Below are 18483 nucleotides of genomic sequence, written 5' to 3'. Positions count from 1 at the left end.
AAACCCTAAACCCTAACCCGAAACCCTAACACTAACCTTTAACCCTGAACCTATCTTTAAACCCAACCCTACACCCTAAACTCTAATCCATATCCCTAACACTATCCCTTAACCCTAACCCTAACCTTAACAACTAACCCTAACCTTCACCCCTAACCCTAACATTAACACCTCACCCTAACCCCTAACCTAAACCGTAAACCTGTTGCTTATGTTGTATCAGTGCTGCCGCTGATGAGCTGCACTCTCAGAAAGTCGGGCGGCTGACGTGGATGCGTAGAACCACTCGCATCTTTGTGTGGAGAGGTGGCTATGTGGAGGCTGTTCCTCTGCTCAGTTATTTTGTCCGATGCAGCAGCTGGAGTTGTGCGTTTGTGTCCACAATAGTGCATCACGCGACTTGTGTAAAACCTACAGTGCACCTATAGCCATCTCAACCCGACAGCCCTGACTATATAGCCCTAACCTGAGAGCCGCGACCCGGACCCCTAATTATGGTTACAGGAGTCTCAATTCCATGGCGTCGAAATTCGGCCTCCACGATGTAAAATTCAAACTCCCGAAGTTGGAATTAGGACTCCCGACAGGAGCAGTGGCAGCTGCGGTTGTGCGTTTTGTCAGTGAGGCAAAAGCCTCAAGGGAATTCAAACAAATATACTCTCATTATTATTATTATTCTTGCTGCTCACAAAGGTCGATCAACAGTCGTGATGTCAGGTGGGGAATATGATCACAAAATCAGAGATTTACTAGTTGGAGGTACCGACCTTAAAATTGAACGAGACCCAACCAATGCCTCGAAACTGCCAACAGTTTACGGCTTGCCAAAGACCCACGAACCAACAGTGAGTGCAATCGGCACTGCCACAAATAATGTAGCACCACGCAACCTTTACCTAAACAAAGCGCGACATCGACAGCAGGTTCTCTTAGTTCATTAAGGAGAGAGATGGGAGAGTGGAGGGGGGGGGGCAGGGGGAGGGGGGGAGAGATGAGTGAATGAGTGAGTGAATGAGTGAATGAGTGAGTGAATGAGTGAACGAGTGAATGAGTGAGTGAGCGAGTGAATGAGTCAATTATAAATGGGGTGGGTTGGGGGAGTCCATTACGAATGAGAGTTCATCAACCATCACCAACCATCATCAACCATCATCAACAATCATCATCAATCATCATCAACCATCATCAACCATCATCAATTATCAACCATCATCGATCATCAATCATCATCAATCATCATACACCATCATCAACCATCATCATCAACCATCATCAACCATCATCAATCATCAACCATCATCAATTATCAACCATCATCGATCATCATCAATCATCATAAACCATCATATACCATCATCAACCATCATCAATTATCAACCATCATCATCATGAATCATCAACCATTATCAACCATCACCAACCATCATCAACCATCATCATCAACCATCATCAACCATCATCAATAATTAACAACCATCATCGATCATCATCAATCATCATAAACCATCATCAACCATCATCTACCATCATCAATCCTCATCAATCGTCATCAACCGTCATCAACAATCATCAATCGTCATGAACCATCGCCGCTGCCTCCACAGCTGCTGCATCCCAGGCAGCGATCCTGCGACAATCCGGTCCTCTTTGCCGCTCCTCTGACCATTTTCCTCAAGGAACATTTTGCATAAAAGGGCATCACGAACATCAACCACCACCATCACGCGCATTCTACGCCACTCACTCCACATTCCGTTTTTCAGACGTAAACGGGAATGTCGTAAATCGGAAATGGCTTTCCTCCCGGACAGTCATTCCGACTTATACTCCTCACCTAAACATCCACACGCACACATATATCACTTTTAACAATACAAAAATAAGGACAATTAACAACTTCTTGGTTCTTTCGGTAAAGTCACGTAGAAGGGAAGTAATAAAATCATAAAAATAAAACATAATAGAATGAAATAATTCTCACGACGTTCCCTGGAAAGGTGAGGACGGCTGCTTGCGTTGTAGCCGAAACGTCGTGAGAATTATTTCATTCTATTATGTTTTATTTTTATTATTTTATTACTTCCCTTCTACGTGACTTTACCGAAAGAACCAAGAAGATGAATCCCTGCAGTCACGAAAGCTTTAAATCGAGACAATTAACAACATACATCTTAAGACGATTGCATCATTAATTTAAAACTAAACTAATTAACCTTTCCAGGGAACTCACCAAAACACGCTCGAGTGGCTCGAGAGGTGATGTGGAGGCGTTACTGTTGCACTGTGGGGATAGAGTGGAGAGGGAATCTGATCAACTACAAAGTTATTTTTCACAGACGTCCAGCAGTGGATGGACGATGCAGCCTACCGCGTGCTCCATTTTGTTCTCATGGTACTTGCCATCTAAAATTCCGTTCACCTACAAATGAAATTTTTGAAATCCATAATTTTGTCATTTCGAGGAATTGTTGCACTCACTTGGACTCTGACACCCAATATATGACAGCAGCAGTATGAACACAGCGTTAACCAACGAAAAATTACCAAATAATTTATTAAAATTTGCACAAAAGCACCGATAAATTAAAGTGCACACATTTACTCACACGCCAGGTGTACATAGATATATTGTTATTATGATCACGACTATGAAGATTCTAGCTCTACAATAGCTTATACAAGTGTATTGTAATAGCGTCGACTGTTGTTCAGCAACGGCAACTGCGGTGGAAGAGCAGTACACACGCCGATGAGCATATACGCGGGTGTGTTGGCAGGGCAGAGGAACTGGGGTAAGGGTCATCTGGAAGCCCCTGGAACCCACTCGTGCGTTCGAGAAGGGAGGCGCGGCCAGGGCAGAGCCAGGCCGCGCCGGGTAGCATGAAAGCGGCTGAGAGCACGAGCTCGTGGCTGCCGGTTCTGGGAAGTGGACTCGTCTCGTCGTCTTCGTCTTCGACGCCTTTATCGCTGCCATCTCCACGAGATATTGCACCCCTGGACAGTTGCTGGCTGTCCCTGTCGGCACCATCGGTGCAACACGGTCAGGGTGGTGTTAAGGCGAGGCTAGATGACTAGGGAGAGTGCGAAGGCTGACATCACACAACACAGACGTGTAAATGCTATTTGCCTTGGCAAAACGTTACTTGATCTTTGGGGGGCGGAAAATAAATACGAAAATAAATTAGGCAATAAGTTAATATGTAGCATCGGGGTAATAGGTTTACTGATGTCATGTGGCAGTCATTGACGAGGTCTCTTGCCAAGCGTTTGTCAGGGACCCCCGCTTGAGGAGGGGCGGTTGATCCTGCGCGGGCGACGTGCCAGCGGTAGGATTTCCACATTCCCATTACGGGAGCCAGCCTGGTCACCACTCCACACGCCTGCGACCAAAGTGCAGCTTCTAAAGCGGTCTGGACCCATGCTCTTAAGGGGCAGCCCCACGGCCAAGCACCCTGCTCCAGGTTCAAGTCCAGGTTCGTGAGGTCCTAGTCTGGGTTCATGAGCTCCTATTCCGGGTTCATGTGTTCCTAGTCCGGGTTCGTGAGTTCCTGGGTATTGACACCAACGATGATGTCCACGATGTCCACACCGGTGATGACCACAAGTGCGTGGCTCACGTGGGCTGCCAGCGGAAGCGGTAGCGGCCCTCAGCGGCGGCCCAGGCCACGAGCGCGATGGCGCGCCGGAAGACGAGCGTCCTGGCCGTGCCGTGCTCGCGGACGCTCGCGCGGAACCCGGCCCCCCCCGCTCCCCCTCCCTCGTCGTCTTCCCCGGGCTCCCGGAGCATCGCTCGCGGTGGCGACGTCGTCACAAAGCCCGCGAAGCGGCCGTGCAGCGCGGGGGCAGAGAGGGGAGGGGGGGGGGCCACCCCCAACCGCGCGCCTCGCCGCGGCGTCGACGGCGACGTCGGCGGCGTCGCGGTCGGTGGCGCGGGCGTCGCTGCCGCGAAGCCGCCGGCACGAGCGGTCGCTCGCCACCTCGGGGCCGCCCCCCCGTTCGAGGCGGCGGCGTTTGGGCTCCCTGGGAGGAGTGAGGCAGGAGGAGTGCGGAGGAGGAGGAGGGGGGTAGAGGGTGAAGGGGGAAGGAGGGAAGAGGGAGGTGGAGGAGGGGTCGAGCTGCAGGACGCAGCGCGATGCCTCCTCCAGCAGGTCCCTCATGCGGCCCTCGGCACGACTCACGGCCTGGCCACTCAGGCCTTGCTCCGGCTGCCGGGGACACTCAGCCAGCCCTGCCCACTCCTGGGACAGATTCTGTGTGGGGAGGGAGGGAGGTCAATAGGGAGGCAATGTATTTTTGTTGAACTTCTTTTTCACAGTACATAACAAACCACGTTAATCAGAGGCGCGGGCAGTGCACTGCGGAGTGCGGTGGATCAGAGTGTGACACACAGTGTTGCTCCCTGGGGTTTAACTGGGCACTCCGGTCCACATGAATGGTAACCGCTCATCACGAGTTGGCTGGAAACATCTCAATCTATAAAGAACTGCAAAACCATTGTTGGTAGTGCCGCCTCTTCACCGACGGACAAGAGATAAACTGCTTATCCTGAAATATTAATGCGTTGGAGTTTGCATTGTCCTTGTACTGTTCGTCTGTTGGTGTTCTTTGCTGGGTCACATCGGTGATGGAGAGCCACAGAGGAGGCTGGAAGAAGTCACTCCCTGTGAGTGGCTAGCTGAGGTGCCATATGTTGAATAATTATTGAAGGTGATCCAGAGTCTGAGACCAGAAAAGGCACCGGGCAGAGATGATCTGCAAGCGAATTGCTGAGGAAAGGTGGCTTTTGTACATAGAATGCACTACATGACATCATAACAACAGTACAGACGGTAATAACTACAGGAGCATCTCACTCCTCAGTGTGCCAGGAAAGGTCCTGGCAAGGATTATTGAACATTGCCTTGCCAGGCACACTGAGAGGCTTGCAGAGCCCCAATGTGGTTTCAGGAAAGGGCGGTCCTGCACATATGCCATATTTTCTGTATGTCTGCTACCGCAGAGGTGTAGGGAATTCCAACAAGACATACATCTCTGCTTTATTGACCTGGTCAAGGCCTATGATACCATCAGTAGGCCTAGGCTCTGAGTTACTCTTCGTGCTTTCGGAGTCCCTGATTCTCTGCTCACGATTATTAAGGACCTTCATGATGGTGAGCGGGCCCGGGTAAAACTACGTGGCCGGGAGCCGGAGCCATTCCCTGTTCACCTTGGTGTGCGACATGGATATCCTCTGGCTCCCACATTATTTAACATATATTTCGACCACGTAGTTCGTGAAGCCGTTGATGTCTGTACCTGAGGAATTTCCATCTGGTACAGATACAATGGGAGGCTGATCAATGCCCGGGTGTGGTCAAGGGATGGCTCCCTTTTGGTCAACCATGTTACATATGCCAATGATCTGGCAATTACTGCTCACTCAGAGGAGGGGTTGGAGGCGCTGCTGCTGAACCTAGAGCATGCCACTAAGAGGTGGGGCCTTACCATCAGCCCCACCAAAACCAAGCACCTGCCTTGGTATTTTGTACTATCGGACACTCCACTCCCACAACTTCCAATTGGTGATAGGGCAGTTGTGGAGAAAGTAGAGAGTTTTCCATACCTGGGCAGTGTGCTCATGAACGGCTCCGGTTTGACAGGAGAGGTCTCACTCCCAATCAGCCGACCAGCATTGCCTTTTCATCGGTTGCGTAACGCAGTGTGGAAGCTACTCCACACGACGCTTAAGATCTTCTCGGCCAGTCATGCCCTTCCTTCTCTATGCTTGCGAAACGTGGATCCCCCTAATGGAACATCTTCGCTGGTTATAAACATTTAAGCTGGCCTGCCAACGATCCATCCTGGATTTAACCGGGCTGGATTGTGTTAGGAGCTCACAAATCCTTGAACGATCTGAACAAAGTCTCATTGCTCTTTAGGCATATAGCCACCGAATGCCTATATGCCTAAAGAGCATTTGTTCGGCTGGAGAGAGGGGGCTAAACAGGCGCGGCATGGGCTAGAGATGAGATGGCGTGATGTGGTACAAGAGGATGTGGAGCTGAGTGGACTTGCCGATGACCGGTACCAACGGTGTCAAGATCGGCCTCTGTGGAGGAGGCTTGTGAAGGACGCTACTGGGCAGTCGGAGATAGTCGCCCTCCAACAACAACGGAGGGTGGAGGAGCGGCGCTCACAACAACGAGCGGAGCGCCGGGTGGCTAAAGGACAAGTTGGCACAGTAGGGGGCACAGGTGGTGTATCAACCAGTCGTCTCAGTCAGTCGACCCGTGGCACCTAGGTCTGCTCCGTGACCTCCTGCCGGCGGGCATTCGACACTTCACGTGGCCTCAATGTGCACATAGCCTGGCAAAAGTGCCGTGGTGACACCACCGCTACTTAGTGGTGAATGGCGGTTGTTGTTGAGTGTGAGTGAGTGTGAGCGAGTGTGAGTAAGTGAATGCACCTCTCCGTGGCACCTCACCTCCAGCGTGGCGCTCAGTGTCCGTGCGCTCTCTGCCAGCTGGCGGAGTCGCGAGTTCCTGGCACGCAGCCTCCGTGCCTCAGCGTCCCTCCGCTCCAGCGCAGCGCTCAGCTGCACGGGAGCCACGCAGATCCACAGCGCAGAGTTAGAGCCACGCTGAGCCACACCAGAGAGCCACACCACGGAGTCACAGCCAAGGACAGCGTTACCACCCTGGAGTCCTCAGAGCACAATGTATGGGCAGTGGTGGTGGGGAGGTCGCGCCGTGGATAATGTCGCCTGTGACACCATACCATAGCACCAGCAACCCTAGAACTCATTGATGCAGGAGGACTTGATTGGTGAATGGACTCAACGTTATTGCAGGCCAGGGACAAACTCCACTCACCTGGGATTATAAACCTCCATCCGCCTGACGCAAGTCCGCCAGCAAGCGCCTGTACAGAACAGCCAGTCGTGCTAAATATGTGCGACAATGCAGACACACGTACTTAGACGCGACCAGCTGCTCTGAGCCAAGCAGAGGCTGTGATGGTTCCCAGCACGACTTTGGTCTACGTGGAGAAAACAATTTAAGATTTCTAAATTGTAATTATATTGTATTGTGCAGCGTGTATTTGTGCATGGGTCACATTTTGCGTTTGATGTACGGTCAACCCAGCCTCATATGAGTACCTGTTATGATGTGTAAATCTCACCACTGGGGGAGATAAAGGCAGTCGGGTGTGGTGCTGGCCACCCACCCCCTCGCGTGCCATGCCGGTCTACATCGGCGTTATTACTCACTTACACCACTTGTTACTGCCTACACTGGGGTCTTTGATATACCGTGTGGGTGTTTTTGATACTTTAAAGATCTTGAAACAGTCCCTATTATCGGTGAGCTCCTCCGCAGGCGCGGGTGGTGTTGGACGGGTCATGCGGCCCGCATGCCCAGCCTAAACGAGCACGGCACATGCTAGAGTAGAGATGGTTTGATGTTCGAGTGGGTGAGTGAATGGGTGACTGGGTGAGTGAGTGGAACGGGACAGAGAAGAGATGGACAGATGCCGTACAAAAAGATTTGGACTTGCCAATAACTGGTACCAGCGGTGTCAAGATTGGCCTCTTTGGAGGAGGCTCTGAAGGACGCTGCAACTGGGCAGTTGGATGCAGTCGCTCTCCAGCAACAACGGAGGACAGGGGAGCAACACTCACAACAACGAGCGGAGCGTGGGGTGGATAAAATACAGCTTGGTGGCACAGTAGGGGGCACAGGTGGTGCATTTGCCAATCATGTTAGTCAGTCAACCCATAACACCTGAGTCTGTCCCGTGGCCTCTTTCCAGCAGTGAGCCTTCCACATTTCACGTGGACTTAAAGTGTACCTAGCCTGGCACAAGCGCCTTGGTGATGTCACTGCTACTTAGTAGCGAATGGCGGCTGTTGTTGTGATGTTGGTGAATTGTGTGTGTGTATTGTACAATAGTCAGGTTATGTTTAAAATGTTTGATTAATTAAACAAAATTTTCAGATTAATGCAAACAACCTTATTAATCTGAAAAGTTCCGTTTTAATCGAGATTAAATTCAGAAAACACAAAGTAGTGGTGCTATTATGATGTCAGAAAGGCGCTTCTCCTGCCAAAAACGGTGCCACGTGGCATTGGATGACGTCACTTTAGGAGCGATGCTCGATGGTCGTGCACACAAAGACAAAGATCCCTCGTGTAGCCTTCACAGACTGTTGGGGCAAGTGCCAATAGTGAGTGACACCTACGAAGGCTGGCACAGCACACGTGAGGGTGGGTGGTCACCACCGCGCCCGGCCGCCTTTGTCTCCCCGGTGGCGATGTTTATGACGCATTTTAGGCTGAGTCGAACTTGGGGAGGCCCAGGACCGATTGTTCAGACAAATCGCCGCTGTGTTGGTGGCGGTCGTGGCCACAAACTCGGGTCTCCGCCAGGATCACGGCGCAGCGCGTCAGCCCACGGCCCTACCTGCCGGTTCTCCCCAAGCGCCTCTTGCAGCGCCGCCGCCTCCTCCTTCTCGTCTCCGCCCCACGGCGTGGAGTCGAACCCCCGCACCTCCTCATCCTCCTCCTTCTCGTCTCCGCCCCACGGCGTGGAGTCGAACCCCCGCACCTCCTCATCCTTCTCGTCTCCGCCCCACGGCGTGGAGTCGAACCCCCGCACCTCCTCATGCTCCGCGTCTCCCCCCGCCAGCTCCAGCGCGGAGTCCAGGCCCAGGGAGGGCCCCAGCTCCATGGCCTGGCCGTCCAGGCCATGGAGCGGCCCCCCTGCACCCAGGCCCAGCCCCACGGCGCCCATCTCCAGCTGCGCCTCCAACTCCGCCATTTCCGCCGGCAGCAGCAGCAGAGGAGGAGTCGGCTCTGGGGGGGGGGATTGCGTTACTCACAGATGCAGACCGTTACCACGTGGCCACATTACCACGTTACCACGTGCATCTAGCGGTCCACTACCACCACCACGACCACCACTACCACCACCACCACGACATGGTTTGTCCACCAGAGTGGTGACCGAGTGCCGTCGCCTCACCTGGAGTGGGCAGCAGGGCCGGGAAGCCGCTGGGGGCCCTCATGGCCGTGAGGTTCAGGCCGAGCTCCACGGCAGCGGCCTTCAGCCGAGCGCCCTGCGGCTCGCACAGGAGACACGGAGAGCACCGCACTCAGAGAGCACCATACTCACTCACACCGCACTCACTCAGCCACTCACTCACTCAGCACCACACTCACACCGCACTCAGAGCACCGCACTCACTCACACCGCACTCACTCAGCCACTCACACAGCCACTCACTCAGCCACTCACTCACACAGCTACTCACTCACTCAGCCACTCACTCACTCAGCACCACACTCACACCGCACTCACTCAGCCACTCACTCACACAGCCACTCACTCAGCACCACACTCACACCGCACTCACTCAGCCACTCACTCAGCCACTCACTCACTCAGCATCACACTCACACCGCACTTACTCAGCCACTCACTCACTCAGCACCACACTCACACCGCACTCACACAGCCACTCGCTCACTCAGCACCACACTCACACCGCACTCACACAGCCACTCACTCAGCACCACACTCACACCACACTCACACAGCCACTCACTCACACAGCCACTCACTCACACAGCCACTCACACAGCCACTCACTCAGCCACTCACTCACACAGCCACTCACTCAGCCACTCACTCACACAGCCACTCACTCAGCACCACACTCACACCGCACTCACACAGCCACTCACTCAGCACCACACTCACACCACACTCACACAGCCACTCACTCACATAGCCACTCACTCAGCCACTCACACAGCCACTCACTCAGCCACTCACTCACACAGCCACTCACTCAGCCACTCACTCACACAGCCACTCACTCAGCACCACACTCACACGGCACTCAGCCACTCACACAGCCACTCACTCAGCCACTCACTCACTCAGCATCACACTCACACCGCACTCACTCAGCCACTCACTCACTCAGCACCACACTCACACCGCACTTACTCAGCCACTCACTCACTCAGCACCACACTCACACCGCACTCACACAGCCACTCACTCAGCACCACACTCACACCGCACTCACACAGCCACTCACTCACACAGCCACTCATTCACACAGCACTCACACAGCCACTCATTCACACAGCCACTCACTCAGCCACTCACTCAGCCACTCACTCACTCAGCACCACACTCACACCGCACTCACTCAGCCACTCACTCACACAGCCACTCACTCAGCCACTCACTCACACAGCCACTCACTCAGCCACTCACTCACACAGCCACTCACTCAGCACCACACTCACACCGCACTCACTCAGCCACTCACACAGCCACTCACTCAGCCACTCACTCACACAGCCACTCACTCAGCCACTCATTCACACAGCCACTCACTCAGCACCACACTCACACTGCACTCACACAGCCACTCACTCACTCAGCACCACACTCACTCACAGAGCACTCACACAGCCACTCACTCACTCAGCACCACACTCACACCGCACTCACGCAGCCACTCACTCACACAGCCACTCACTCAGGACCACACTCACACCACACTCACACAGCCACTCACTCACACAGCCACTCACTCAGCCACTCACACAGCCACTCACTCAGCCACTCACTCACACAGCCACTCACTCAGCCACTCACTCACACAGCCACTCACTCAGCCACTCACTCAATCAGCATCACACTCACACCGCACTCACTCAGCCACTCACTCACTCAGCACCACACTCACACCGCACTCACACAGCCACTCACTCACTCAGCACCACACTCACACCGCACTCACACAGCCACTCACTCAGCACCACACTCACACCGCACTCACACAGCCACTCACTCACACAGCCACTCACTCACACAGCCACTCACTCACACAGCCACTCACTCACACAGCCACTCACTCACACAGCCACTCACTCACTCAGCACCACACTCACTCACAGAGCACTCACACAGCCACTCACTCAGCACCACACTCACACCGCACTCACTCACACCGCACTCACTCAGCCACTCACACAGCCACCCACTCAGCACCACACTCACACCGCACTCACAGACTATTGGGGCAAGTGCTCTTAGCGAGCACCTATGAAGGCCGGCACCACGCCGAGCTGCCTTTGTCTCCCAAGTGACGATGTTTATTAGACACCGACCCAGATACTAATTTGAGGCTGAGTCGACCTAGGGGAGGCCCAGGACCAGCTCAGATCATCGTCACTAGTGGTGTTGGCCATGAGCAGGAATCGAACTCGGTTCGCCAGGTCCATAGCGCAGCGTAGCGCTAACCACTACACGACCACTCCACACCATAACCACCACTATCACCACCACCACTATCATCACCACCACCAGAACGACCACTAAAACCACCACCACCACTATCACCACCACCACCACCACCACTATCACCACCACCACCACCACTATCACCACCACCACTATCACCACCACTACCACCACCACCATCACTACCACCACCACTATCACCACTACAACCACCACCACCACCACTATCACCACCACTCCAACCACCACCACTACCACCACCACCACTACCACCACTATCACCACTACCACCACCACTATCACCACCACTCCAACCACCACCACCACCACCACTATCACCACCACTCCAACCACCACCACCACTATCACCACCACTCCAATCACTACCACCACTATCACCACCACTACCACCACCAGCAGCACCACTACCACCACCAGCAGCACCACTACCACCACCACCACTACCACCACCAGCACCACTCCAACCACTACCACCACATCTAACAACCACCAATACCACCTTCACAACCAGCAGCACCACTACGAGGACCACTCAACAGAAAGCTGCACATCATCGACCCCGAGGCCGGGTCTCACCTGGAACTCCGCGGAGTTCTCCGCTCCCCGAGGCCCCAACTCGTGCCACACACTCGAGTTGATGGTCGCCAGGCCTGGAAACATCCAACGTCACCGACATCAACATCAGCAGCACCATCATCATAATTACCGTCGCTATCAACATCATCACCATCAGCACCATCACCAGCACCATCACCAGCACCATCAGCACCATCATCATCACGATCAGCACCATCAGCACCACCATCAGCACCATCAGCACCATCATCAGCACCATCACCAGCACCATCACCAGCACCTTCACCAGCACCACCATCAACACTACTATCAACACCATTATCACCATCATAATGTGGGACTGAGAGAGTGTGTGACTGACAGAGTGTGTGACTGAGAGAGTGTGTGGCTGAGTGTGTGACTGAGAGAGTGTGTCACTGAGTGTGTGACTGAGAGAGTGTGTGACTGAGTGTGTGACTGAGTGAGTGACTGAGTGTGTGACTGAGAGAGTGTGTGACTGAGTGTGTGACTGAGTGAGTGACTGAGTGTGTAACTGAGTGAGTGACTGACTGAGTGAGTGACTGAGAGAGTGACTGAGTGAGTCTGTGACTGAGAGAGTGTGTGACTGAGAGAGTGACTGAGTGTGTGACTGAGTGTGTGACTGAGTGTGTGACTGAGAGAGTGAGTGACTGAGTGTGTGACTGAGAGAGTGACTGAGAGAGTGTGTGACTGAGTGTGTGACTGAGTGTGTGACTGAGAGAGTGACTGAGTGAGTGACTGAGTTTGTGACTGAGAGAGTGACTGAGTGTGTGACTGAGTGAGTGACTGAGTGTGTGACTGAGTGAGTTACTGAGTGTGTGACTGAGTGTGTGACTGAGTGAGTGACTGAGTGTGTGACTGAGTGTATGACTGAGTTTGTAACTGAGTGTGTGACTGAGTGACTGAGTGTGTGACTGAGTGTGTGACTGAGTGAGTGACTGAGTGTGTGACTGAGTGTGTGACTGAGTGAGTGACTGAGTGTGTGACTGAGAGAGTGACTGAGTGTGTGACTGAGTGTGTGACTGAGGGGTGGGGTCTCACCTCGTGCCCCCCGCGTTTCCTCCCCCCACCCGCACCTCGCCCCCTCCTCTCTCCCTCGGCACGTGACCTGCACAGGGGACACCGAATTACCCAGAGGTTCCATGACGACCCTGCGATGTTTCTTGTACATCGGCACCGTCGCGGACAGCCGGAAGCGTGCGTGGCGGTGAGATCGCTCCGGTGGGATCTCACCGGTGACATCTCCCCGGTGAAATCTCACCGGTGGGATCTCATCGTTGGGATCGCACCGATCCGCCGTGAAGACTTGTGCCTGATAGTCCGGTCCCGCTCATTCCCGCCGACGCTGCTGCTGCTGCTGTGACGACCGCCGCTGTCGGGAATTCTTATCCTCCTCACACTCTTTGGTTCTTTCGGTAAAGTCACGCAGTTGGATACAAAATAAAATGAAACAAGTCGTCACGACGTTTCGGGCGCTACACGAGCGCCCGTAATCACGTGGGAACAACCACAGCGAGACACAATTGCTGAAGTGGGCGAGGTTACGTGGGTAACAAAGGGGAGGCTCTCTCGCCCACTTGAGCAATTTTGTCTCGCTGTGGTTGTTCCCACCTGATGACGACTGCTTGTGTTGCGATCGAAACGTCGTGATTTGTTCTCTACCCATGTGAATTTACCGAAAGAACCAATGAGAGTGGATTCCTGCAGTCACGAAAGCTTCAAATCTTATCCGACTGTGGGCCACTCGGCTTCCGCTACCTCATCTGCGGTGACCCGAGCGGTCACGGCCATAAGTGACGTCACGCAATGTTGGACGATTTTTGACCCCCTGCCTCGTCACACGGCGTCACAAAAAGTCAGACCCCCCCTGTGTGTGTTCACAGGTGGTGAACACACACACACAGGTGGTGAACACACACAGGTACTACACACACACAGGTAGTGAACACACACACAAGTAGTGAACACACACACAGGTAGTGAACATACACACAGGTACTACACACACACAGGAACTACACACACACAGGTACTACACACACACAGGTAGTGAACACACACACAAGTAGTGAACACACACACAGGTAGTGAACACACACACAGGTAGTGAACACACACACAGGTAGTGAACACACACACAGGTAGTGAACACACACACAGGTAGTGAACATACACACAGGTACTACACACACACAGGAACTACACACACACAGGTACTACACACACACAGGTAGTGAACACACACACAAGTAGTGAACACACACACAGGTAGTGAACACACACACAGGTAGTGAACACACACACAGGTAGTGAACACACACACAGGTAGTGAACACACACACAGGTACTACACACACAGGTACTACACACACACAGGTACTACACACACACAGGTAGTGAACACACACACAGGTAGTGAACACACACACAGGTAGTGAACACACACACAGGTACTACACACACAGGTACTACACACACAGGTGGTGAACACACACACAGGTGGTGAACACACACACACAGGTAGTGAACACACACACAGGTGGTGAACACACACACAGGAACTACACACACACAGGTACAACAACAACAACCGCCATTCGCCACTAAGTGGCAGTGACGTCACCACGACGCTTGTGCCAGGCTATGTGCACCTTGAGGCCACGTTAATTGTCGAACGCCCGCTGGAAGGAGGTCACGGGGCAGACCCAGCAGGTGCCACGGGTCGACTGACTGAGATGACCGAGATGAGTGGCTGATGCACCACCTGTGCCCCCTACTGTGCCAACTTGCTGGGCTTTTGCCATCCGGCGCTCCGCTCGTTGTTGTGAGCATCGCTCCTCCGCCCTCCGTTGTTGTTGGAGGGCGACTGCCTCCAACTGCCCAGTAGCAGCGTCCTTCACGAGCCTCCTCCACAGAGGCCGATTTTGACACCGCTGGTACCAGTCATCGGCAAGTCCACTCAGCTCCATGTCCTCCTGTACCACGTCACTCCATCTCTTCTCTAGCCCGTGCTGCGCCCGTCTAGCCACCTCTATCCGGCCGAACAAAAGCTGTTTGGGCATGCGGTGGCTGGGCATGCGGGCTACATGACCCAGCCAACGCAGCCTTGCCTGCGGGAGGAGCTCACCGATGGGACTTTGTCCAGATCTTTCAAGGATTTGTGAGCTCCTCACAATATCCAGCCTGGTTAAACCCAGGATGAATCGTAGGCAGGCCAGCCTAAATGTATCTAATCTGCGAAGGTGTTCCATTATGAGAGGTCCACGTTTCACAAGCGTAAGAAAGGGAGGGAATGACTGTGGCCGAGAAGACCCGTAGCTTCGTGCAGAGCGACAGACCAGGTAGCTTCCACACAGGGTTATGCAACCGATGAAAAGATAATGCCGCTCGACTGATTCGGAGTGAGACCTCTGCTGTTAAACTGGAGCCGGTCAGGTACACACTGCCCAGGTATGGGAAACTCTCCATTCTCTCCACAACTGCCCCATCACTGATTGGGAATTGTGAGGGTGGAGTGCCCGATGGTACAAAATATACAGGCAGGTGCTTCGTTTTGGTGGGGCTGATGGTAAGGCCCCACCTCCTAGTGGCACACTCCAGTTTCAGCAGCAGCGCCACCAACTGCTCCTCTGAGTGAGCCGAAATCGAGTCGTCGGCATACATAACGTGGTTGACCAATAGGGAGCCATCCCTTGACCGCACCCGGGCATCGATCAGCCTCCCATTGTATATGTACCAGATGGAAATTCCTCCGGTACATCTACTGAAGGCTTCACGAACTACGTGGTCGAAATAGATGTTAAATAATGTTGGAGCAAGAGGACATCCCTGTCGCACCCCAAGGTGTACAGGGAATGGCTCTGACTCCCGGCCACGTAGTTTTACCCGGGCCCGCTCACCATCATGAAGGTCCTTCATGATCGTGGGCAGAGGGTCAGGGACTCCGAAAGCACGAATAACAACCCAGAGCCCAGGCCTACTGATTGTATCATAGGCCTTGACCAGGTCAATAAAGCAGAGATGTAGGTCTTGTTGGAATTCCCTACACCTCTGCTGTAGCAGATGGACAGAGCATATGGGATCTGTGCAAGATCGCCCTTTCCTGAAACCACATTGGGGCTCGGAAAGCCTCTCCACAGCGTGCCTAGCAAGGCGATGTTGAATAATCCTTGCCAGGACCTTTCCCGGCACACTGAGGAGTGAGATGCCCATGTAGTTGTTACAGTCTGTGCGGTCCCCCTTCTTAAAGGGGGGGACCACCAGGGCATCCTTCCAATCCGACGGAACCCGTCCAGTGGTCTAGATTGTTGTTATGATGTCATGTAGGGCAGTCTGCGCACCAACGCCACCCTCCCTCAGCATTTCGCTTGGGAGATCATCTCTGCCCGGTGCTTTTCCTGGTCTTAAACTCTGGATCGCCTTCAGTACTTCCTCACCGGATGGCACCTCAGCCAGCCACTCACAGGGGTTAACTTTCTCCTCCAATATTTGAGGCACCGTAGCCTCAGCAGGGTCATCCCCACTTTGCCCCATGATGTTTTCCAGGCTGAGGGATTCCCCCTCCCCCAGGCCCTCACAGAAATGATCAGCAAATCTGCAAACCTGTTCCTGGAGGTTGGAGATTGGATCACCGTTTTTTCTGCCAATAATGGTAATAGGTGTGGCGCTGCAGATTACTTTTCTGATGGAGTTAAATAGTGATTTGTGATCGCGGGCCACTGAGGCAGACTCCATCTCCTCAGCAACCCGCGTTCCCCACCCATCCTTGTAGCTCCTCACGGCTCTCCGAACCTCCGAGCGAAGGCTGCGGTGAGCCTTCTCATTCTCTGACGTGGGATGCTGTAGTCGATGAGAGTGGGCCTGTCGCTTTTTCTCAACCATCCTGAACACCTCCTCTGTCAGACAGGGTCTCTGGGGAGGTCTGGACCGCGTACCCAAAGCAGCCATTGCAGCTGCATGAGCCACAGTCCTAAACTTTGCCCATTTCCCATCGACATCAGGAGGAGTGGGGGACGATGCAAACCCCAGCTGCAAGCGATGATGAAATTCTCGCTTGCAACTTCCATCAGCTAGCTGAGACCAGGCCACCTTAGGTTGGAATGGGGTCCTGGGTGTACAGGTACTACAAAGATAGACAAAGATAGACAAAGATCCCCCGTATAGCCTTAACAGACTGTAGGGGCAAGTGCTGTTAGCGAGCACCTATGAAGGCCGGAACGGTACACGAGGGGGTGGGTGGCCAGCACCACGCCCGACCGCCTTGGTCTCCCCAGTGGCGATGTTTACACACCGCACCAGGTACTCATTTAAGGCTGAGTCGACCTAGGGGAGGCCCAGGACCGGTTCAGATAATCGTCACTGGTGTTAGCCGTGAGCGGGAATCGAACCCGGGTTGCCAGGTTCATAGCGCAGCGCGCTAACCGCTACACTACCGCGCCCCTTTCAGGTACTACACACACAGTGACACACACACACAGTGACACACACAGTGACACACACACAGTGACACACACACACAGTGAGACACACACACAGTGACTACACACACAGTGACACACACACAGTGACACACACACACAGTGAGACACACACACAGTGACACACACACACAGTGACACACACACAGTGACACACACACACAGTGAAACACACACAGTGACACACACACACAGTGACACACACACAGTGACACACACACACACAGTGACACACACACACACAGTGACACACACACACAGTGACCACACCGCTACAGGTTCTGGACGCACCCTCCTCCTCCTCTTCATCACCGCCTCCTCCTCCTCCCGCTCGTTGTGGAACGACTCCCCCAGCGGCCTCCGCCCCCCCGCCCCTCCCCCGCCCCTCCCCCGCGCCCCCCGCGCCCCTCTCCCCGCCGCCTTCACCTCCATGGCGCGTGCCGGCCCCCCCCCGCCCCCTCCCCCTCCTCCTCGGGGTCACTGCGCGTGCGCGGCCAATCTACAACAAAGACAAATATCCCCCAGGTAGCCTTCAGTAGAACATTGGGGCAAGTGCGCCTATACAACACAGACAAAGATCCCCCAGGTAGCCTTCAGTAGAACATTGGGACAACTGCGCCTAGATGACACAGACAAAGATCCCCCAGGTAGCCTTCAGTAGAACGTTGGGACAAGTGCGCTTAGCGTACACACACGCTGTGTGTGTACGCTGTGTGTGTATGCTGTGTGTGTATGCTGTGTGTGTATGTTTGCTGTGTGTGTATGTTTGCTGTGTGTGTGTATGTTGTGTGTGTGTATGCTGTGTGTGTGTATGTTGTGTGTATGCTGTGTGTAAGCTATGTGTGTGTGTATGCTGTGCATGTATGTGTGTACGCTGTGTGTGTATGCTGTGTGTGTACGCTGTGTGTGTATGTTGTGTTTGTGTATGTTCGCTGTGTGTGTGTACGCTGTGTGTATGCTGTGTGTGTATGCTATGTGTAGGCTATGTGTGCGTATACGATGTGTGTGTTGTATGCTGTGTGTGTGTGTAGACTGTGTGTAGGCTATGAATTATATCACTCGCACTCACACTTACGTTGAGAGGTCC

At 53.6% G+C, this 18483-nt stretch overlaps 1 protein-coding gene across 1 annotated transcript; it reads right to left on the bottom strand.

Annotated features, from left to right (window-relative positions):
* Positions 1-2525: 2525 nt before the first annotated feature.
* Positions 2526-12947, bottom strand: LOC144733167 (uncharacterized). Its single transcript, XM_078614950.1, has 5 exons — positions 11902-12947; positions 9004-9097; positions 8443-8834; positions 6464-6574; positions 2526-4250 (listed from the first exon to the last, which is right to left on the bottom strand). Exons 1-5 carry the CDS (start codon positions 11983-11985, stop codon positions 3648-3650), a joined length of 1284 nt encoding a protein of 427 aa, XP_078471076.1. The 5' UTR covers positions 11986-12947; the 3' UTR covers positions 2526-3647.
* Positions 12948-18483: the final 5536 nt, after the last annotated feature.

The sequence above is a fragment of the Lampetra planeri genome, chromosome 45 (genome assembly GCF_965212315.1).
Source record: "Lampetra planeri chromosome 45, kcLamPlan1.2.h2, whole genome shotgun sequence".
Lineage (NCBI taxonomy): Eukaryota > Metazoa > Chordata > Hyperoartia > Petromyzontiformes > Petromyzontidae > Lampetra > Lampetra planeri.
This window is presented reverse-complemented; position numbering and strand designations above follow the sequence as displayed.

Excerpts from the sequence above, each read along its gene's own strand:
- LOC144733167 (XM_078614950.1), bottom strand. The coding sequence starts at position 11,985 with ATGTTTCCAGGCCTGGCGACCATCAACTCGAGTGTGTGGCACGAGTTG. Across the intron at positions 9,098-11,901 it reads AGAACTCCGCGGAGTTCCAG|GGCGCTCGGCTGAAGGCCGC; the intron begins GTGAGACCCGGC and ends TGCGAGCCGCAG. Across the intron at positions 6,575-8,442 it reads CGCTTGGGGAGAACCGGCAG|CTGAGCGCTGCGCTGGAGCG; the intron begins GTAGGGCCGTGG and ends GCTCCCGTGCAG.